General features: G+C 43.8%; 1 protein-coding gene across 1 annotated transcript in view; it reads left to right on the forward strand.

The window, feature by feature from the left end:
- Window positions 1-220: 220 nt before the first annotated feature.
- UBR5 (ubiquitin protein ligase E3 component n-recognin 5) overlaps window positions 221-22,863 on the forward strand; it is an 85,246-nt gene continuing 62,603 nt past the window's right edge. The window contains exons 1-5 of the mRNA XM_054167524.1: window positions 221-563; window positions 20,914-20,958; window positions 21,457-21,538; window positions 21,722-21,798; window positions 22,580-22,699. Coding sequence (XP_054023499.1) covers window positions 502-563; window positions 20,914-20,958; window positions 21,457-21,538; window positions 21,722-21,798; window positions 22,580-22,699 — 386 coding nt within the window. The 5' untranslated portion in view covers window positions 221-501. The remainder of the gene's footprint in view (window positions 564-20,913; window positions 20,959-21,456; window positions 21,539-21,721; window positions 21,799-22,579; window positions 22,700-22,863) is intronic.

Consider the following 22,863-nt stretch of genomic DNA (forward strand, 5'->3'; position numbering starts at 1 on the left):
CTGGGGGCCCCACGCACGGCGCCGCCCCACCCCCGCCCGCCGGGGGCACGTGACCCTTTACGTCCCACGTGTGACATCACTGCGCTCCGCGGGGCCTCCTCGACCAATCGACGGCGCCCTTAGTGAAGGGGCCCTGCGCGACGGCGCGCGCGCCAGTCAGCGCGAGGCTTACACCGCGGCCGCGCGCCGCCGCCCCGCCCTCCCCGGCGCGGCGCACGGAGGGAGGGAGAAGGGCCCGCTGGAAGTTAAGATGGCGGCGCGTGTGTGAGTGCGGTGCGGGCTGAGCCTCCTCCCGGCGCCGTTGCGGCGGGCTCCTTCTTCCTCGCGTTCCGCGCCGCGGCGGGTGAGCCGAGAACTCCGCCGGCGGCCACGAGCGGCCCTGGGGGAGGGACGGAGGCTGAGGGCCCCCTCCCCCGCCGCCCCCCCCCGCCCCCATTGTGTGCCCGGCCCCCGCCCGCCCGCCTCCCTCCGCCGGGGGGGACAGCGGCGGCGGCGCGGAACATGACCTCGATCCACTTCGTGGTGCACCCACTGCCGGGCACCGAGGACCAGCTCAATGACCGGTGAGGGGCAGGCCGTGCGGCGGGGGGCGGAGGGGAGGGGCCGGCCCGACGGGGCTCGGCCCCCTGTGGGTGAGGGGAGGGGCCGGTGGCGGCCGGCCGGAGCGCGGCGCGGCAGGGGCGCCCCGGGGGAGCGGGCCGCGCCGGCCACGAGGGATGTCCGAACACTACCCCCCCCACCCCCCAACATTCTACTCGCTGTGCCGCCGTCCCGCAGCCGCACCGGCGAGCCGCAGGGCCCCGACGCTTTTCTCTCTACGGAGCCTCCGGCGAGCAGCGGTGCGGGCTGTACCGCACGCACCCTGCCTCTCCGGGCGGCCGCGCTGTAAACTTTGCCCCCTGAGGGAGCGGGGGTGGGGGGCCGTGACCTTCGTCGCGGGCCCGCCGCCCCTTGGCGGCTCCGGCGAGGATTCCGGCCTGTCAGGGGAGTCCCGGTGTCTGCTGGAGGAAGTGTGTTCGCGAGGATCCCCGGGCGAGGAGGAGCGATAACGTGTCCATATTAATCAGAGATGGAGCGAGGCAGACAATGCAGATGGGGGATCGCGGTGTGTGTGAGAGAATGATGGGAGCGAGGATAAAGGAGCCGTGTGCCGGGGATGCTACACGCACACGAACCGCCGGCGAGCTCGGCGTTCCCCCCGTGCAGGCGTTATTCTTTTAAACAAGAGAGGAAGCTCCATCTCCACATTACAGATCGTGCGGTTTGGCTGGGATTGGAATGACAGCTGGAACAGAAACTCGGTGCATGGAAGCACCTCGTAGCTAACTTTCAGTTGGATCGAGAGAGAGAGGAATTGCAGGCTGGGGGAGGAAGCAGAATGCTTGGGAGAAAATAAATCCATGGCCTGAGTTTTCTTCCAGTGCTTGATGTGTACTTGACCTCAGTCTGTGTGTCTGTCAAGGATTTATACTACGGTAGTTACTAATGGTGTGTGTTATAGCTTGTGCTTCTTACTGCTTAGGTTGTAGTGCAGAAATACTGAAGAAACGTGTAGCTGTTCATCTTTAATTTGTTATCAATTTATGTATGAAGAAATCGAGGTATTTAATCATCACTGGATAGAAGCTTACATATTTTTTTCACACTGCAGACAAATATTGTTTTATTTTTGTGAATGATATTCAAATATTTGAAAAGTGTGGTTGTATTCTGCTGGTTTTGACCTTACCGGGTTTTGGGCTAGGTCAGGGTTCAGCTCACTTCACTACTGTTCGTGCTCGGGTCACTTTTCCTAGGCCAATCTCTCCTGAGATGCCTCTGTTAAAACACAGCTGAGGTTTGGTGGCTGATGATGGGGAAAATAGGTCATGGTGAAGATGGAATTTCTGCTGAATTATATCATCTGTGCCCATAAACAGGGGAACGAAGCATCTTATGATAAAATAGGTCTGAAACCTGAAGAGTGCCGGTGCAGGTTTTTTTCTCCCCTCCCTTAACCTGATAATACAGTTCACAGAATCCTGCTTCCCATTCCTGAGGGATTGGTTGGCTTTGTCCACAGTAAGACATTAAAATTTGGCAAACACCCTCTTCCTGTAGACTGACAGTCTGAGAGGTGATGCTGGGAAGTGCTTCTGTGTTGCACTGTTTTGACTTAGGTAAGATCTAGGGCTTTGAACTTGAAAGGACCCCGGTGTTTTTTCCTTCTTTCTTTTTTTAATGATGATAGGCCCTTAGAAACCATTTAGCATGTAATTATCACACTGTGCTCAGAGTGAGAGAGCTCATCTGTTTTTTCTGTAGTCACCTGTTTTGTTGACTTACTGATACTGAATGTGCCTCTTCAGTCTTCATAATGCTTCCTATCTTTTTTTAATGTCTGGGGTTTTTTTTTTTGTACCACACCAGCAGCTCTTACAACTTGCATTTGATACAGGAAGCTTCATAATGCATGGTAATTAATATATGGAGAAAGCTGCAGAAGTGCTATTAAGTAGTGACTTACTCTGAAAAATCAAGTGGCTCCTTGATCTGAGCTGCAAAGTCATAAATTTCCACTTCATAAATGTAATTTTACTAGAAGCACAGTAGCTGTGTATCAGAACTTGTAATGCAGTGAAATCAGAATGATTCATACGTAGGGTTGAGGCACACACATGTGCTGGAAATGCCAGTTCAATTTCATCAGTAGCATTGCTGCTTATTAATGTTCTGTCAGTATAGATCAGCATCTGGATAGCTTAAATTCTCATGCTCACAGAAGTTAGGTTCTTGGAACAGCTCATATCTCTGTGATGTTTCTCCTCTCACACTTTATAGGGGTTTTTTGTGTTTGTTTTGCAGGCAATGATCAGTAGTCCCCAGTTAGTGTTTTTTCTGTCTGCATTCTGAATGCTAACTGCTTCTCAAAGCCTGGGGTTTTGGGGGGACCATAATTCTGCATTGTAGTATCCGTAGAACAGGATCAATTGTGTAGCTTTCAGTAATGGATCATGTTCTGCATCTAAGGAAGCAGCACATTTTAAAACACAAGGGATTTATGGGTGCAATCCCTGTGTGTTCAGGATATATGACAGGTTTGAAATTTTATAGTGAAGTATTTGATAGATTGTGCTTAATAATCAGTGTAGATGTGTGAAGGGGGTGAAGTGTGTTTGGAAAGCATCTTTCTTGTGAGATACTGCTCTTGTAAGCCAGTCTCCAGGCTGTGAGGAAGTCGGGCTTTTCAGTTTGGTTTGATGCAGTTTGTTGTCACTCTGCTTTACAGTTTATTACATTTTCTGTGTAAATTGTTCTCCCTTTTATTCATGCAGCAGCTTGGAGAATGGTAAAACACTTTGAAGAAAACAGGAAAGAGTAACTGTAGAACCACAAATAATTGGGGAAGACTCCTAAGCACACCTACTCATCATCTGGAAGCACTTCTTTGCTTGTGTTTCTGAAAGTATTACCTTGGTAGTAGTTATTAGACCTCTCTCAAGTAGGTTGAAGGAGTGTTGCCTTGTTCATGGTGTTCACTGAGATGCCTGGAAGCTAGTTGCACTGAAGAAAGCTTATAGAGGACAATGGTTTATATATATGTGTGTGTATATGTTTGCAGTTGTATTAGAATGCATTTTCTTGAAATGGCTAGTAGGCTGAACTTTTGTTAGGATAAACTGGTGTAATTATGCTTTTTCCACCGAGTTTATTTAGGAAGATAAGTAATTTGGGATTGCCCCCCAAATAATTTGTTCCTTGCAAACCAAATGTGAAAAGTTTGACAGGAGAAAGATTGAATGTGGCCTGCAGTTTGAGAAACAGCTCTATAAAGTGTTTGAGGTGTAAAGAATTAATGTATTCATTCTCTGAAAAAAGAAATGCCCAGCTTCTGGCACAGTGGGTGTTAGGTTTGATAATCAACAAAATACATCTCTTTCTTATGTGTATCAGGGTTGGAGACTTTGTGCTTTGTGAAGGGTGCTTGGCACTGTTTTATAGATAAACTAGTCTTAGGAAATTCTTCTTAGTATATGTCTTAATTTGATGCTGGGTTATGAACTGAGTGTAGCAATGACAAATAATGATTTCTTGGTTATTAGGAAATCTCACAGGAGCTGCTCTGTAGAATGAGATGAGTCTTTCACTTCACATGGATGCCTTTCTGCACGTGAACTAACCTTCAGGGACAGTTGTCTAAGGATTTGCCTTTGTTTTTACTGTCTGCTAAGAAAATTCTTGTTAGCTAAGCCATGTAAGCCCTAGCACAGGCTGAGATGTCATTTTTGAAGTGAGATGTTAATGTGCTTTTTCCTCTCCTCTGAAGATGAGATGTAATGAATTTGGCTAAAGAGAGGGCATGCTGAATTTGAGTGCTGAGGAGTGGCACGTAGTAAGTTTGCACTCAGTCAGCTCTTTGAAACAAGTAACGTGACCAAAAAAAGGTTAATGTGAAGCTTCAGTTTCTGCACTGGCAGATCTGGGGCAAGAGAGGGTTATCCTCACTTCTGCATGAGTTTTTCTGTAATGGATTCAATGCCTTTCTCAATTCTTTGAGTGTTTATTGCTGTAGGCCATCCCGGAAATGAAAAATTAACTGCTGTGCTTCATATTGCCCACGTTGGTTACACCCTCTGATAATCAATTTCCCTGGAAAAAGTACTTAGCAAGGGCATACCCTTTTAGTCTGTGCCTTTATCTCATAGCTTATGTACTTGAAAACATAATTTCCAGGTACTAGGCAAGTGATCAGTGGATATGTGAGCTGCTACTCTGGTGAATTTCCTTAACCCCTCCCCCCCCTGCATTTACTGATGAGCAAATCTGTTAAAAATCCTAAGCAGATGTTGCTGGAAGGAGCTGGCATAGGGTGTGGTATGATTCTGTGCAGAGAGCCAGCAGGGCTGTGGAGCTGGTGTCTGGCCCCACGTGTCTGCTGGAGTCGTTCACTGAGAGGGAGAGATCCTTATCATCGAGTGTCTCTGTTTAGCCCTGAACTCCCTCTTCTGTGTCCACAGATGTGGTGGGAGAGTACTTGTCCTCTTGTGGAGAGGACCAGCATGAACTTCCCTGCTGTTAGCTCAGGTGTGATCTGCATTGCTACCTGAAATTGAAGGACAGAAGGGATTGAATGATTTGTTCTTAAGCGCAAAACCTGCAAGTTGTGTGCAGATAGTACAGGACTTCTTTCTGCTCAGGTGATTTATTTTGGTGTGCTTTAAACTGTTCCCTAGTCTACCTTGGCCAAAGTGAAGTTAGCCTGCCTCAAACAGGAATAGATTATTTAATTACAGGGGAAACATTGTTGATGTGGTGCTTTCATTACTAGGGTTACAGTTGCTTGATGAGACTTTGGTAATGTGAGAAGCATTGACTTGGGTGTTAGAATTTCTTGAAAGCATGACACCATTGAAGGTGACTTCTTTTGGAAGAGAGTGAGGGAATGGTGTGGCGTTATCATCATCACCAGCAGACTCTGAGTTGTGGAAACACTTTCTTAAAAAGAAATGTTTTGCTGCCTCAGAGTTTGCCCCACCACTCTGGTTCTATAGGAGGACCGTTGCAGGAGTCATGCGTTCGAGAAGCAGTGCATTAAGATCTGATCTCGTTTAAGTATTGCTGTTTAAAGATGATCATTTGGGATGCTGGGCATCAGCACTTGCGCGTAGGCATCGTTTCACACCTGGTCAGATGTGAAACATTACTTGTGCACAGGCCAATAGTCCAGGCCTTTTTGGACTTTGCTCTGCCAGGATCCCCTTCTGGTTACAGTTGTTTGCTGCGCCCCAGGCGCTGGTTTTTTTAGAGCGTGGATGTGTGTGATTGGGAATGTTCTTACTGAAACTTTGCCTGAGATGATCTAAGTCCACAGTATTGCTCCCTCCTGGAGGTGGGGGTGGTTTGTTTTCCCTGCTTCTTACCTTGCACCTAACTTTAAGTGTCTGTTCCCACAGTAAATGGAATTATTTGCTAAAATTATATAAAGCTAATCCTGGTAAAGGGAAGTAAACGCTATTTTGTGCATTAGAAAGCCAAACTGGTTTATCTCCTGGCTGTCTGAGCATCAGAGTAGGTATCTAAAGAGACTTTGAGAAGTGCTGCAGGAGGGAGAGTTGGGAGTGAAGAAGGGGAAGAGGAAGCTGGGTTGAGTTCCTTCCATTTTGAAAGCAGCGAGTTTATTTTGGCTACTGTAATGTGAGACTGCACCATGCATGCGATCTGCTCTGAGAGTAGTTGTGACCTGTCACAAGGAATTTAGTGAAACAGTAATTGGGGCACAAATGTTGTCTCTTTTTACCTCCTCAAATTATCTATGAGGCTTGAGATGAAGTGTGATTAATTAAGATATTAATAGCCATATTTTAGATCGGCAATGCAAGCCAGAGCTGTCAGAAAGCAACTTTCAAAAGTCTAAGAGCAGTAAGATATCAGTCAACAATATTTCTGTGCTACTTCTTGGTGAAAGTTAAAATCTCTACTCAATAGCATACTTCAAAGGTAATTTTGGTGTAGTATGCACTTACTAAATGTTGTTGTTGCCATGCAAGAAGGATGTCTGCCAAAGATGTGTAATTAAGCCATAACATAGATGTAAGGCTCGTGACACTTTTTCTTCAGCTACCTGAAGTGTAAGTAGATAACTGGTCACTAACCAATTGTGTTTGTGACAAATGGCTTAACATTTGAGAAAAACAACCAGGGGTGTACCTAAGCCTGTCAGGGTGTTGAAGCTGCCTCCTTACAGTTCTGGCATGGTTAGTTGCTGATGGCTTAAATGAAATAATAGGAATTTTAAAATGATGTAAGAAGAGGTTTCAAGATAGGCTTTATTGCAGTGATTGTACCAGCAGCACTCAGGGTAGCTAGATTTGCAGGGTGCTCCCTGTAAAAGCTGCTGGTTTGTCTTTCCCTGCATCGAATCAACAGCCACGTCTGCAGAAGAACACGATGCACAAACCCTGCTTGTGCTTTTCAGTTGCACAAACATCCCAGTTTCTTTTTAAGCTTGGACTCAGTGAAGTCCACTAAGGATTTGGGTCTCACTAACAACTTGATGTAGAAGTCTGCATTAGCTGCCATTTTTACATGCCTCAGGGAAAACGTGGGGACAAAGCCTGTTTGTAGTGGGTAGAAGATTTTAAATTGGAAGGAATGAACAGGAGAAAAACCAAAATGAAGTAAATGTGCAAATGTGATTTTCAAGGTGCACATGTAGTTTGGCCAAAACTGTAAGCCCATCAGGTTAACTGAGGATGTCACAGACAGCACTAGTTAGTCCACTACAGCAATAATTATCCAGACTTCCAATCTTAATTATTTTTTCTTTCTGGCATAGAACTATTTTGACAGTAACTCTGTGATCTACTTTTTAAAAACACCAAAAAAAAAATTAACAAACAAACAAAAAACCCCAAACCCCACAAAAATCCAACCAACTAAAACCCAAACCCCTGAAAGGCAATCAATCAGCTCTGCTTCCTTTGCTCTTACTCTTCCCTTCCAAGGAAAATGAACGATTTTGTTTCAGTTTAAAGAGATTTTTGCTGCATTTGAGAGAGAACATGTGCCCCCTCACTGATCCAAAGATGAGCTTTGGCATTTTCAGCACCTCAAGCATGCTGTAAAACTTGAGTTGAAAGGTGTAAGTTTGGTGCACTGGTCAGCTACCTTTATGCAAAACTGCCAGTTTGGTTCCATTTGAGGAGTGAACTGTTGAATTTGCTCTCTTTGAAAAGGTTGCCTTCCTCTCACAAGTCTCACTGCTCCTGACAGCATTTTTGTCAGGGCAATGTCTCATGGTAAATAGGCTTCATTCTATCTTTCAGCAGATCTTAGGTGCTGTACATTAAAGTGCAGTGTGTGTTGTAGTACCAATCTATGTTGGTACAGAAAGGTTTTGAATATTCATTTGCCAGCCTTTTGTAACACTCCAGCACAGTTATTTTCTGCAGTTCTCAACCTGCACTTTCTAGAACACAGCACCTCATGGTGTGCCTCTCTGGCTGGTTTCTGTAATCCCAGAGCCGTTGGTGTTCTGCTCTGCAGTGTCTCTTGGCAATTTCTCAAATTATTTGCATCCACAATGGAGGTGAAATGTATATTTTATGTCATTTGTGGTGTTTTAGTGAAGAATGCAGAATAAAACCCTTTGAAAGCATTCACATGATTAGCATTTTTGGACATTAACCACCTTGGAACTTCTCACTATCGTTGTTTTCTTGCCAGCTCTGAGGTCTGCCAGTTTCATCTGTGACAGGGGCAGTGTCACTCAACAGATGAAAGCATGAAGGCTGCTGAAGACTTCAGTAATCTTAGAAAAGTTGTCTTCAGAGACAAAACCCAAGCCACATTCAAAGGGACGTGCATGTGGTTGGTTGAGGATTTTTGCCTTTTACTCAAAGTATTCAGTACTTCACTCAAGGTAGTAAGGACAGTTGGGGATATTGAGAGTGAGGGTGGTTGTAGCCATGCAGCTGCAGTTTGTGTGTTTGTTAGAAAATAGCCCAGAAGGCTCTGTACAGAGGGCTTGGTGGTGTTGCTTTAGGCAGCATGGTTGCCACCACCTCTGGCATGCCAAGTTTTGCCTTTTTCATTCTATGTAGTTGCAGTAGTTGACTAGTTTATGTCAAGCCTGTGTTAAAATGGCATTTAAAAAAATATCTTGCAGTCTCTTATCATGCTTCATTCTCCATTTTTTCATTAGGTTTCCTCAAGTGCTCCCCTTTTTCACCTTTGGGATAGATTATCTCTTTATATACATAAGTGGTTCTCATACAGTGAGATGGATGTTGATTGAATCTCTGGATTCTAATAAAAATTATAATTGCACTATATACTCTCCAGTGTGGAGCCTGACATGGATTAATATGGAAATATCTTTGTGCTACAATGTTTTTACCAACCAACTTGAAAATAAATACTTGCCCGTGTGAATGCAGTGGAATGAGGCTGCAGGCCTTACTCTGTTGTCATTTGAAGTTGTTGGGGTTTGTCACTTCCCTCAGCAAGTGTGCTGACATCTTGATTTCTTGTTCATATTTCAAAATCCAGTTTCTTCAATGTGTCTCCTGGTGTTTATTCTTTCATTTGTGGTATGAAGTTTTGCTTTTCTCTATCAAGCCTGAAAATGAGCAGAGCTGCATTGTATTTGTTTTCTCTAGTAGATATCAAGGAAGGTTCTTCTAAACAGGATTTATGCTTTTAATCCATTTTCTATTGTTTTTATTTTCCAGTATAACTGAGTTATTGTTGTCTGACCCTCAACAAAGATCTCAGGTATTTGAGGCTCATCAGCTTTGACCATGTTTAATGCCTTTGGTACAGCAGTTTTCCTCTTTCTTATTTTTTTTGTTCTTCCTTTTTTTCTTCTCCTTGTCTTTTTAATTTTTTTTTTCTTAAGACATTATTTATGCAGTGTGCTGACTTTGGCAAAATGCATCTGTCTCTAGAGCAAGGATTTAAAGGTACTTAATAAAACATTCCAATGATACAAATCATAGCATCTTGCTGTTGCGAGGCAGATTGGGTAGGCAGAATCTGGCTTGGATTGCCCAGGTCCTGATAACAGGCTGTCTGCTGGAATGCCCAAAGATTCCTCTTTTATTTGGAATACAGAGTCTGTATCTGGACTGTTGTTACCTGAAATGCTGTAACTGTAGGCAGAATGCGAAGCAGGAGGTAGGGAACATAGCTGAGTTCTTGTAGAGGAACTGAAATAGTGGTTATGCTGAGGGGAAGCACCTGGAGTTACGTGGCTGTGGTACAGAGGGACAGAAAAGAGAGAATCTGGATTTTGGCAATACAAAAAAGTATTGTGATGCAGTGTGCACCTTAAAAGCTGGGATTTCTTCTGAGTTATTTTGCCTGCAGTGTATTTGGCTGCTTGTTTTTCTGGCATGGTGCTTGCTCTCTACTCCCTCTGCCAGGCCTCATTCCGTTGCTGTCTAAATCAAAGATGCAGTGTCTGAGAGGAAGGTTTTGAAGGTGTGTGTTTAGTAGAAGATAGTGTAGTACAAGGGGAGGGGTCCATAGTATTTAAAAGGCACTCTCTAGCAAGTGTGAGAATGTGATGTGCAGGCAATACTGTGATAGCAGAGGTTTTGAGGAGGACTTCAAGCCTTGGAATTGGAGGAGTTGGCAAGTAAAGGACTGGCCATGCTAAATGATGTTTTCCTATTGCTGAAACTAATTCAGCATGTGAATAAGCATACTGGACTGTATTGCAAAGCAATTAAAATGCAGTGTTTTGTTAGTGCTTTGTTTTTAATGCAATTCCTTGTTCAAAACACACTGTTGCTTTTCACCAGCCAAGACACACAGTAGTTAATAACGTCACAGCTCCTACGTTTCAAGATACTTTTGGAGCATCTGAACACTCTAATCAAAGGCCATTTTCCAACTTTGCATGTAGTCATTGCTTCCAAAAGCTTAGAGCAAGAGGGAAAATGGTGGAGAGACTGTGATTTGGGCTCCTACAGCAGCCTCTACTGGGACCAAAACCTGGCCCTCCTGGCTTTAAGCTGGTATGCTGGTAAATACACAGCCTCCTTGGTGGCTCCTAAGTAATTCTTGAAGGAGCTTTAACAGTCTGTCGCTATGGGACACAACAGGATTGGTTTGGTTTTTTTTTTTACTCAGTGGGATCACTAGAGCAACACTCTGACATTAAAGAAACCCCAAACCCCAGAATTTCCCCCCTTTGTCTAAATGTTTTGCTTGTGCTAGTCAAAAAAGGATAGAGTTCTTAGCTGCTTTTTGATAGCTAGTATTCCTATGTGATTCAGCATTAGTAATACTGGCTCACCTTAATTTCATCTGAGTACTTTTTAAAGCATCTTTGAAGACAGCCACAGACTTCTAAACTCCCATTATCCATATTTTGCTATCATGTTAAGAATATACTTCCTGAAATGATGGGCAGCTAAATAGCTTACAGTTTTCATTGTTTAAAGAGTCAGAAATTGGTTGATTTGATTGTTTAGCTTTTAGTGGCATTCTGGCTGAAGCAGTGACCTTCTGCTAAACATTAAACAGAAATTCTTTGCAGCTACAGGCACTTTGTGCAGCTGAACTGAGTCTGGGAGCAGACAATTCTGATTTGATGCATTCTGCACCAGAAAAGAGATTTCTGTCTCACATTGGCTGAATCTGCAGACCCATGTTTTTGGCTGTCTGCTGTCATAGAATAACATCAGATTGAGGTTGACTCATTTTCCTGTACTGTATTTTCCTTTGTTTCTGCAGAAACACCCCTGGTTAAAGCAACCTGCAGCTGTAGGTCTGCTTTACAGGTTGGACTTGATGATCCTTGGGGTCTCTTCCAACCTTGGTTATACTGTGATACTACCAAATCCTTAGATCCTGTGCTAAAAACCATGTGTCCCTGTGCTGTAACTGCTGTAAGGATCATACCATTTGTGTTTTCTTCCTATTTCTATTAATTGCTTTTCATTACAACTTCTTTCCTGAAAAGGGGCTGTGCTGTGTCATAGCTGTTACAGGCTTGAGAGTTTGCTTATTTAAAAAGCATGACTGACTTGCTATTTCCCTTGCACTAGGTTATGGCTGTGCTTTGCACTGTAGGTTTTGGGTTTATAGTTATTATTCAGAAGGCACTGTTTTCAGTGTCACTTAAAGCTGAAGAAAAAGTGCAAGCTGATTTTGAGCCAGAGGAACTGGTCAGCCAGCTTAGAAACTTACCTAGTGCTGCATTTCACAAGTCCTGCAGGTGGCTGTCCCATGGTGTTGCTGTTCCTGCTAGAGAAAGGGAATACTTCCATCTGGATGTTCTAGTACTCATGAATATTTTTATGTCTAAATAATAGTTCTCAGACATTTTCCTCATTCCTTGGTGCAACTCTCATCTAAGCCACTGCCCTTACAGGGATTCTGTAGCAAAACACGAGCTCCTAGCTTTTCAGTGGCAACCCTCCCATCCTTTTATTACTGTGCCTCCAAGTAAGGTGTGGGTAGATCGTATCCTGAAAGCTGGAAGTCTTCAGAATCACAGAATAGCTGAAGTTAGAAGGGAGTTCTGGACATCATTCGGTCCAACTAACTTCTCTGGCCAAGCAAGGCCATCCAGAGCTTGTTACCCTGAACCATATTTAAACAGCTTTTGAGGATGGACTTCACAGCCTCCCTGGGCAATCTGTGTCAGTGTTCAGTCACCCTCACAGTGAAGTGTTCCTGATGTTCAGACAGGACCTCCTGTGTTTCAGTGTGTGCCCATTGCCTATGGCCCTCTCACTGGGCAAGACTGGAAAAAGTCTGGCTCTGTCTTATTTACACCCTCCCTCAGTAGGTGTGTCTTATGGGTTGATAAAGTTCCTCCAGAGCCTTCTCTTCCCCAAGACAAACAGTTTGAGAATGTTTTCTCAGCCTTTCCTCATTTGAAAGATACTCCAGTTCCTTGGTTAGCTGTGTGACCCTTTGCTGGACTCTCTCCAGTATGTCTATGTCTCTCTTGTAGTGGGGAGCCCAGAACTGGGTGCATCCCTTAGCCTACTGGCAATGCTTTAATGCAGCCCAGGATCCCCTTCTCTTCTTTGCTGCAAGGCATGCTGGCTCATGTTCTCCAGGGCTCCTAGGTGCTTTTCTGCAGAGGTACTTCCCAGCTGGGCAGTCCCCCAGCATGTGCTGGTGCATGGGGTTGTTCTTCCCCAGGAACAGGACATTGCACTTTCCCTTTTAGAATGACAGGAGATGGCTGTGCTCTGGGTGGCAGCATATATCTCTGGCATATCAGCCACTCCTCCTAGTTTGGAGTCATCAACAAGCTGGCTGAGGGTGTCCTCTGCCCTCTCATCCACAACATTAATGGAGGTTTTGAACAGGACCTGATGCTGACCCCTGGCATACACTGCTAGTCCCTGGCCTCCAGCTTGGCTTCATGCTTCTGGTCACCTCTCTGGGCACAGCTGTTCAGCCCACCTCACTGTCTGTTCATGCAGCCTATCTATCAACAGCTTCTCTCTGAGGATCTTACAGGAGACAGTGTCGGAAGGTTTACTGAAGCCTAAGTAGGCAATATCCACTGCCTTCCCCTCATTATCCTGTGCACTATTACAATATCTGCCTTCCTTAAAACTAGAACTGAAATAAATACATGCTCATCCTCTCTGTAGGGTGAAGGTGACTAAGTCATTTTAGCTGCCTCTGCAATATGTGATTCAATTCTGAATATTAGATACTGGTGGGTATCTTAACATTCTGATGTTGCTCACTATTTCTTGTCCCCCTTGTAACTGTTGTGGGCTAGCTTATACCTGGCTTTAGGTATAGGTCACTTTCTGTATCAGTGTTGTTATATCATGAAATAATAATGGTCCCTCTAAGGGAATTTACTTCTGCAGTCATTGTGATAGCCTAAGACTTCTCAGTGATAGTGCAGAAAGCTGTTTTCAAGAGATTAATTTGTTTGATGTTTGCCATACTGGCTTCTGCTGTAGCTTACTGACTCAGCACAGTGTGTTACCATTGTTCCAGAGAGGACCATTAAATGGTCAGAATTACCTTTCTCAACCGAGCAAAATGAAGTTTGGGAGCCATACTCTATAGCCTCGAGCTGGCTGATGCCGTGAACATAACAATAGCTGTTAGAGTCAGACAATGGGGCCACCTTGTTTTCCGCCTGTTAGTGGCAAAGACCAGAGTTAGATGATAGGAGAATGTAGAACAGGGCAAACATACAGTAGTGATTTTCCAGCTTCTAAAGAGTCTGCAGCTCAAAGATTTCCTGAGCAGCAGGTGTTGGTTTAGTATGTCATAGCTGAATATTCCTCACTTAGGTTTCTTGGAATGAGAAGAGGGCACAGCATTAGCCAGGGTGCACCTAATTACCCAGTGGAGGGACTTTCTTTGTTGTCTTGTTTGTTTCCATTCTCACTGTGTTGTACTCTTAAGAGGTAGTCTCAACCCTTGGCTGAGTAGTATTGCTTATCTTGGAGGCTGTCATTTTGTACTTGAACTTGGGATTTTTTTAACAGGCATTACTCTCTGCATACAATCTTGTTGCCTGCTTTCATGTGGTACTTCAGCATCCTTTTTTTTAATGGATTCTCTCCCCTTACTACCCAGCAAGACTTAAAGTGCACTTTAAATTCTCTCTTCTTCCCCTCCCACCTTTATTTCTTCATTTATTCCATTAAGAGAAAGGTGTTGGGTACAGCAGCTGTGGAAGGCTGGCTCTTTGGAAATTGCTTTCTAGCACTGGATGTGGCAATTCAGACATGGCAGTAAGGGGAGGGACTCATTTGTATGCTGTATTCTGGCATGGAAGATGTAGCTGGATGTGCCTTTACATCAGTGACAGTGCCCAGCATTCAAGACATTACAGAACATTAGATGTTGGAAGAGACCTCCAGAAATCATCCAGTCCAACCCCCCTGCCAAAGCAGAATCACCCAGGGTAGTCCTCACAGGAGTGCATCCAAGTGGGTTAGGAAAGTCTCCAGAGAAGGAGACTCCACAGTGCCCCTGGGCAGCCTGTCCCAGTGTTCTGTCACCCTCGCTGTAAAGAAATTTCTCCTCATGTTGAGGTGAAACTTTCTCTGTTCAAGTTTGTATTCATTGTTCCTTATTACTGTGCACCACCAAAAAGAGATTGGCTCCCTCCACTTCAGGTATTTATAGACATTGATCAGATCCCCTCTCAGTCTTCTCTGGACTAAACAGCCTTTTAGTCTCTCTTCATAGGGGAGATGCTCAAATCCCCTAATCATCCTTGTGGCTCTCCATTGGACTTCCTCTAGCAAATCCCTGTCCCTCTTGAACTGGGGAACCCAAGATCACCAAACAAAGACAACATACTTGCTTAAGTTTCTCATTGGTGTCCATTTTCTGCATTTCTGAGCCCATTTCCATGACACTGATAAGCATGGGAGTTCTTCTCCACATGATTCAAGATAGGCAAGCGTGAGGGGCCTTTGATGTGGAGGCTCTGTATCTTTGCTGTGCCCACACCTCTTAGCTGGCCACATCGCTGCCTCCTTGGGCCTGGTTTGCTGTGCTCAGAGCGCTGCAGGGTCTTGGCTGAGGGTTAGAGATGAGGGTTGTATTTACTTGTTGAGTAAATCACTGTTTTCCAGTGGGTGACTTGGTTTTGTTTTCTCCTCTTGGATAGCTGCTTTTGGAAAAGCACTGTATCTCTTCTTCTAGACTTCCTGCTCTCATCTGGAAGTCTCTTTAAGTTTGCCAATTTACAGACGTCTTTGATGTGTTGTCTGAAAGAGGCTTGATCACTTGGAAGAATCTACAGGGCTTAATTAGTTGTAGTGTGAATTTCCCTACTTAGAGTTGTTCATTACACCAAACTAATATTTTTTCATATTTTTGACTCTTTTTTTCCTTTTTCTTCCCCCTGATCTACCTTTCCTTTCCTTCCTTTGCAATTCTTGCCATCACCACGTGCTGCTGATGTGAGGAAAGCTTTTCTAGCTACTTGAAAGTGTGTAAGTAAGTTTTTAAGGCTATGAGGGAGCAACATCAAGACAAATCCAAGACAATCTTCTGCGTACTGTGTGGGACTCTGTAGTGTTACTTGCTGAGCACAAAAAGACTTCTTTCCTTCTGAAGCCGTGCAGCACATAAACATTTCAGTTTGCATCTCTGTGGTGAAATAATTTGCTTGAATTGCTTAGCTTCAGTGATTTTTTTTTTTAGTTCTTTTCTTTTTCTGTGTGTTCTTGAAAGCCCTAACTGACATTTAAAAATGTGGTGTAAAGTTGCAGAGAAAGATGAGAAATAGCTTGCTGCATGTGGTTGCAGAAATTAATCTCTGAGATGGCAGGAATTGTTGTAACACTTAAAAATCACCATGGTAGATGTACCATTATTTGACCAAGGCTGCAAAATGTCAGGTTAGATATTAGCACCTGTAAATACTGTTTGTGTCAAGCAGCAAGTACATTTTGAGGGGAGGATTATATCAACCTAGCGACGTGCGATTCCTGTGTGCAGTGCACTGTGCTTTTCGTGTTACTTGCCGGCTTGGTGAGGTCTTGCAGATGTTCACCAAGCGTAGATGATGTAGTGTGGGTTGGGTTTGTTGTTTGTTTGGGTTGTTTGTTTGTTTTCCTTTGTTTTTATAACTCTTAGTTTCCTAACACATGGGCAGAAAGCCCTGAGGAGAGAGACTTGGGGGTGCTGGTGGACAAGAAGCTCAACAGGAGCTCTCAGTGTGCACTTGCAGCCTGGAAAGCCAATCAGATCCTGGGCTGCATCAAGAGAAGTGTGGCCAGCAGGTAAAGGGAGGTGATTCTCCCCCTCTACTCAGCTCTGCTGAGACCCCACCTGGAGTACTGCCTCCACTTCTGGAGCCCCTATTACAAGAGGGATCTGGAGGTGCTGGAGCGTGTCCAGAGAAGGGCCATGAGGATGAGCAGAGGGCTGGAGATGCTCTGCTATGAGGACAGACTGAAAGAGTTGGGGCTGTTCAGTCTGGAGAAGAGAAGGCTCTGAGGTGGCCTAATTGTGGCCTTCCAGTATCTGAAGGGGGCCTACAAGAAGGCTGGGGAGGGACTTCTCAGGATCTCAGGTAGTGATAGGACTAGGGGGAATGGAATGAAGCTGGAGATGGGGAGATTCAGGCTGGATGTGAGGAGGAAGTTCTTCATTGTGAGAGTGGTGAAGCCCTGGAATGGGTTGTCCAGGGAAGTGGTTGGGGCCCTGCCCCTCGAGGTGTTTGCAGCCAGGCTGGATGAGGCTCTGGCCAGCCTGATCTAGTGTGGGGTGTCCCTGCCCATGGCAGGGGGGTTGATCCCTGTGGTCCCTTCCAACCCTGACTGACACTATGATACTAAAGATGAGCATGCAGTCATTGAATTATTTTAAAACTACTTAGAGCAGTAAGAAAATGTTGCTGATGTCTTACTTTTGTTGGTTGGTCTCCAAACTGCTGCTGGCATGATGGAAGTAATTGATGAATATTCCTGGAGAATGACTGGCAAGATAAGGCTGCTGCTGCTGAACTGCTGCAGGCAACTGAGCCTGGTGAAGATGTGTCATAGAAGTCTGTGGAGTCTTAACAATCCTCACGACAAGTGCTTAATTTAAAATGGAAATCTTTTATTCTTACAAACAGTAGAAACACAACTTGTAAATGAGGGTTTTGCTCACGTGGATGTAAGCACTGGTTTAAATAAGGTTGAGTTTAAAATGTACTGAACTCAGTTTTTTATGAAAGACAGCATTGTGAGGTGAGGTTTCTCTGTGGCTCTCTTGCATTTTTGAGACTAGCTTGGTTTTACACAGCAGGATATGGTGGAAGGATATGTCTTCAGATAAAGGTCCCTGGAAACAGAAGTGTACTTTGAGGGAAATAATATCTTGTGACAAATTAAAGTGTCACATGTGATGTCTGAGCTCCTGGAGTCCTGACTTGGAGCCTCTTTGGTTGCTTAGTGTGATCAGTTTGGAGAGGCTAGAAATTGTAGCTGCAGGACTTCAACTCAAAGCAGTCCCTGCTTGGCTTTACCAAACTGACTTTTTGTTTTCCTTGAAACTGCATTTGGGTGCATTTTGATAGATGTGTTTGAAGTGTCTTAACACAGGAGCCAGCACCACTACATTTTCTGTCTAAAGGTTGGCACAGTAGTGCATTTCCTAAACAAAAAAACAACCAACAAACCAACCAACCAAAGCCCAAACAATTTTGTGAGGAAAACAGAGTTTGCTTGAAATGGTTGCCTGTGATGAGAATTTTTCAAAGCTTAGCCTGTTGAGGCATCCATATGGGAGATCCCTTTTACCACAGAGAGGTCTCAGTGGAAGTGTTAGCCTTCCCTAATGAGAGAATTGATTAAATCATCTGCCCCTGTACACTGCACTGGTTAGGCCACACCTCGAGTACTGTGTCCAGTTCTGGGCTCCTCAGTTTAGGAAGGAGGTTGACTTGCTGGAGCGTGTCCAGAGAAGGGCAATGAAGTTGGTGAGGGGCTTGGAACACAGTCCTGTGAGGAGAGACTGAGGGAGCTGGGCTTGCTTAGCCTGGAGAAGAGGAGACTCAGGGGTGACCTTATTGCTCTCTACAACTACCTGAAGGGGGGGTGTAGTCAGGCAGAGGTTGGTCTCTTCTCCCACACAACTAGTACTAGAACAAGAGGACACAGTCTCAGGCTGCACCAGGGGAGGTTTAGGCTGGAGGTTAGGAGGAAGCTCTACACAGAGAGAGTGATTGCCCATTGGAATGGGCTGCCCAAGGAGGTCGTGGAGTCACCATCACTGGAGGTGTTCAGGAGGAGACTTGACAGGGTGCTTGGTTGCATGGTTTAGTTGATTAGGTGGTGTTGGATGATAGGTTGGACATGATGATCTTGAAGGTCTCTTCTGGTCCGGTCCGGTCTAGTCTATTCTGTTCCTGCTTGTACCTTTTCAGCTGACAGCACACTGTATTAAATAATGGAATTTCATTGTTAAAATTACCCTGATCTTAACTAATGAAAACTACAACATGTGTAAGGGGGGATGATCCAAAGCCACGTAACTCTGTCAGTAGAAAGGCTTAGATTGCTCCAGGAAAGGTTTTTATGAAACTAGTTAGGGTTTTTATTTGCACCAAGCTATTCTGCACCCAGAGTATGCAAACACCTCTTTCTGTTGGACTCTTGTTTTCCTGCTGGTTTAGTTTGGTGACGGTTTGTGACTGGCGCTCACACAAAGGCTGGTGGCAGCACCAGGAAGGGGATGCGGTGGGGGTGAAACCAGCAGCTCAGCAGGGACCCAGGGCTGGGGAAGTAAACCTTTTTCACTCAGAGGTGTTATGTGTCAAATTCAAGTCTTCATGGGTGTCTAAACTTACTAGGCAGGACTTGGTAATTTTGCTCTTGCAGCAGTTGTGTGAGAGATTGTTGAGGGGTAGGGAGAGAAGGGTGAGAGAGTTTTGTTTGTTTATTTTCTGCAGGAGAGTTTAGTACTTCGAGTGGTGTCATTTACCATCTCTGGTCTCTCCCCTTAAATGTTGACAGCAGCCTCTTTGCAATAACATTGATCTCTTTTGATTGATGCTTGCTTCAGACAGACCTCCTCTCTTGAGCCTGGTGTTACTGATAGATTTACTGGCTATGAAAATCTTGGTTATCTGTGCATATTTCTTCCCTATCACTTCCTCCCCATCCCCCCACCCCCCTTTTTATTTTACAAGTAAAAAGGATTATGATAATCTTTTACAAATGGAAAGACCTCTGTTTCTTTGGTAGTACTCAGGTTTTGTGACACAAAGCTCAGATAAGGAGCTTTAAATATTGCTCACAGAGTAGTGTAGTAATTGTCTTCACTAAAGCATTACTTTGCTGTCACCTTTTCATACAGGCAGTGCAGTGAACTTAAAGGTAGGTTTTCTGATTCTACCTTTCACAGAGATTGCAAGTGAAATTTGTTTTCTCTCCCATTTGTGGGTTGTCTTCACAGAATATTATCTTGGGCTGTATGAAGTAGTTGTGGCTGGAAACTGGGGCTGTGAAATTGGTCTATTTAAGAAACCAGCAGCTTGGCTTTGATAGCAAAAGGCAATTCTAGGCACGTTCTCTTCCTTCCTGCTTTCAGTAGGCTCCTTTCTTCTTGGGCTTGAAAGTTATTTCTATCAGTATAAATTATCTTGTTTCTCAAACAGACATATATCTTTTCTTCTTTCCCTCAGGACAAGTGCTTTAGAATTAAATGCTGTTGATATCATTCAGGCTTGGCTCTTTGGACCCTGCTTAGGGTTTGCAAGTAACTGAAGTCTGCTGTCCATAGCAGTCTGTGTGTAGAAATTGAAGTGAACCAAGGAAAAAGAAAGTATTTAAAGATGTGAGTTCAGACAAAGGAAAAGCAGTGCTCATTTGCTTGGCTTTTTGAGAGGTTCAGAAAGGTGTTGCTGATTAAGAAGCAGAGTTATGGAATGCTTGTGATGAGTGTGGTACCAAAGTTGAGATTTTTTGGCTGTTTCCAGTCTTCTTGAGTAGGAAGAGCTTGCATTGCTTTTACAGGGTTTACCTTGGATTTGTATCTTCATATAATGCAAACATTCTGACTAGAATTGGGAGCTATTTAGGGGCTTTTCCATATTGCTTGCCTTCAGTGGGAAGGAAGGCAGCACAAGTTTTACCTGAAGTGCCTACATGCTATTATGAGAGTATCTTTGCTGCATGGAGAGGATCTTTTCTAAGTGGATTAGAAATTACCTAAGAAATTGCTGTGCTAGTCTCTACTTTTGGACACCATGCCCTCTAGGCAGGGTTGGTCTGCAAACTGGCCCTTGTTTTGGGTTCTGATCTTCCACTTGGTAATGTTTCTTGAAGGTGAGATGGATCTACTTTTGGAAACATTCTTTCCCTTCTAGTAGAGATGGTGTTTTACATATCTCTACACATAGTGAGTTTTCTCTGGCTTGTTTCTTAGACTGCTCAAATCCCTTGTTTGTCCCTTTTGACACTGGCTTTTGTGCAGCTTTTCCCTGTCTTTTCTGTCCTGGGAAATTGCTGTCTTGTTTTTGGCTCTGCTGGGCTAGGTACTTGCATTTCCTAGAAAACTATGAACATGCCTGCTCTGGGATGCTGTATTCAAGCTTGTACAAAGCTACACAACCATATCTATAGTTAATGCTGATTGCTTCATCGGCTTATTTTGTGTTTCAAGATGTAAGTGGTGGTAGTGAGGCAGGAGTAGTGCTTTTTGATAGTGGCTTGCAAAGTACACAGAAATACAAGAGAGCATGGGTTTTGTGGCAAGATAGTAGATGGAATGGTACTAAAACTAAAAAACAAAACAACACTGATTTGAAGCTGAACACTATCCACTTCTTATACAGACTGTCAGCACCAAGTAGTATTTACACCAAGCTTCATTAAATGTGGTGGCAAATTGTTCCCATAACATTGCAAAAACGCTGCTGTAGTGGATGTTGTTTACTGTGGAGGATCTCTTTCAAGCAACTTCTGTTTCTTTCTGTTTCAGATTAAGGGAAGTGTCAGAGAAGCTGAACAAATACAATTTAAACAGGTAAGGCATATAACATGCTGCTGTAAATCACTTAGGGAGGTAGTTTTTCTAACAGCAATAAGAAGCAAATGATTGTGCTGTAGGTAGTCTTAGAAAGCCTCCATGCTACTAATGCTACAAAATGCTTCAGATAACACAGTTCTTACATTGGGAAGAAAATGCTAGGTTTTCAGCTGTGATAAAGTCTATTCCTGAGTACTTCTAGTACTGCTTAATTTGAAGTATAATCCCCTTTTGGTTTATTACTGATCAAATTTAATTAAAACTCTTCTCACCTTTGAAAGTTTTTGGTTTGCCTTTTCTGTGCTTAATGGCCAAAAATACCTTACAGTTACTTCAACTGATGCACATTCTTAAGCATTCTTGCATGCCTTTGTATGGATAACATTACATCACTGTACATTATTCCTCCCTTATATCACAATGTGTTTTGGGTTTTTTTTCAGATGCAAAAAGTTTTAAACTGTTACATGTGCTCATTTTTTTTGTTGTTTGCAGCCACCCCCCTTTGAATGTATTGGAACAGGCCACTATTAAACAGTGTGTGGTGGGACCAAATCATGCTGCATTTCTTCTTGAGGTAATTGATTTTGATCTGCTCATATAACAAACTTGAAATAACACAGTTAATTGTTTTGCCTGAGGTTAACTTGATTGATGTTCTTCAGTAACTGTAGACTTGGTTTGGTTTGCATTTTTTTTTCCTATGACTTGTCTTTCATTTCAATTTTGGACACTGTTTGTTTTCTTGTTTCAAATGCAGGATGGTAGAGTCTGCAGGATTGGGTTTTCAGTTCAACCAGACAGATTGGAATTGGGTAAACCTGATAATAATGATGGGTAAGAACTGCTTTTCTTCATATTGTTTTGAGCTGGATGAGCAGCTTGACTGCCTTTTGGTTTTGTTTGTTTATTTTTAAACTATACTGCCTTTTGAATGGGCACTTGGAGTAGACAAATAATGGTTATGGTGATGCAGCCAAACAGCCTAACGTGACAGACTGGTGTAGGTAAAAGTAGTAGATGTGAATCTAAAAGTAGTAAGACAGGGTTTCTTTAACTGCAAGAAACAACTCCCCCCAGAAATAATCCTTACGAAAGAAACTGTGTTAAATTGTTAAGTTTCATATTGAATCCACTCCTAAAGTGGTCCCATCAGGAGAGGCTCACTTTCTAGACCTCTTCAGTCCAGGTAAGTCCCCCTTAATAGGAGTGTGTAATGGTTCACATTTGAATGCAAACCTCTTCTCAATATTGAAGGAGCGTACTCAGGCTCAGGTTTGTAGATAGAACATCAGGTGATGACAATTTGTACCTGAAAACTAACTGAAAACTTAGCACAGTGGCCAAACCAAATCACTAATTAGCTTAATGTGTATTTGCAACTGTGCTATTATGGATTGCTGATGTATGTAAGCTCTGCTAGGTATGCTTTCCACTTTCTTTTTGCAGTGCATCTCCTAATATACAGTTAGATTAGTTTGGAATATTCCCCAAGGGTGTTGCTTAAGCTGGTATGTTACCAGACTAAGTCCCTGAGAATTTAGACCTGGGATTCCAGGTTTTGTTCTTAACCCATTTGGGATTGTTTTGTGACTGATTTACCATCTTTTACTTTCAGTTCAAAGTTGAGCAGTGGCTCAGGGGCAGGAAGGACATCCAGGCCAGGCAGGACTAGTGACTCCCCATGGTTTCTGTCTGGTTCTGAAACTCTGGGCAGACTGGCAGGCAACACCCTTGGGTAAGTTTTGATAGGATTGAGGCTGCAATCTGTTTGTTCCATATTTGAGTATATGTGTATACACATATATAAATGGTATGCAGTATGTGTAAGGGAACATGTAATTACAGCAGTTGTGTAGGTAGGGTATATTAAAAATAAACAAACATTGACTTGGTTAAAAT

This window comes from Dryobates pubescens, chromosome 14 (assembly GCF_014839835.1).
Source record: "Dryobates pubescens isolate bDryPub1 chromosome 14, bDryPub1.pri, whole genome shotgun sequence".
Lineage (NCBI taxonomy): Eukaryota > Metazoa > Chordata > Aves > Piciformes > Picidae > Dryobates > Dryobates pubescens.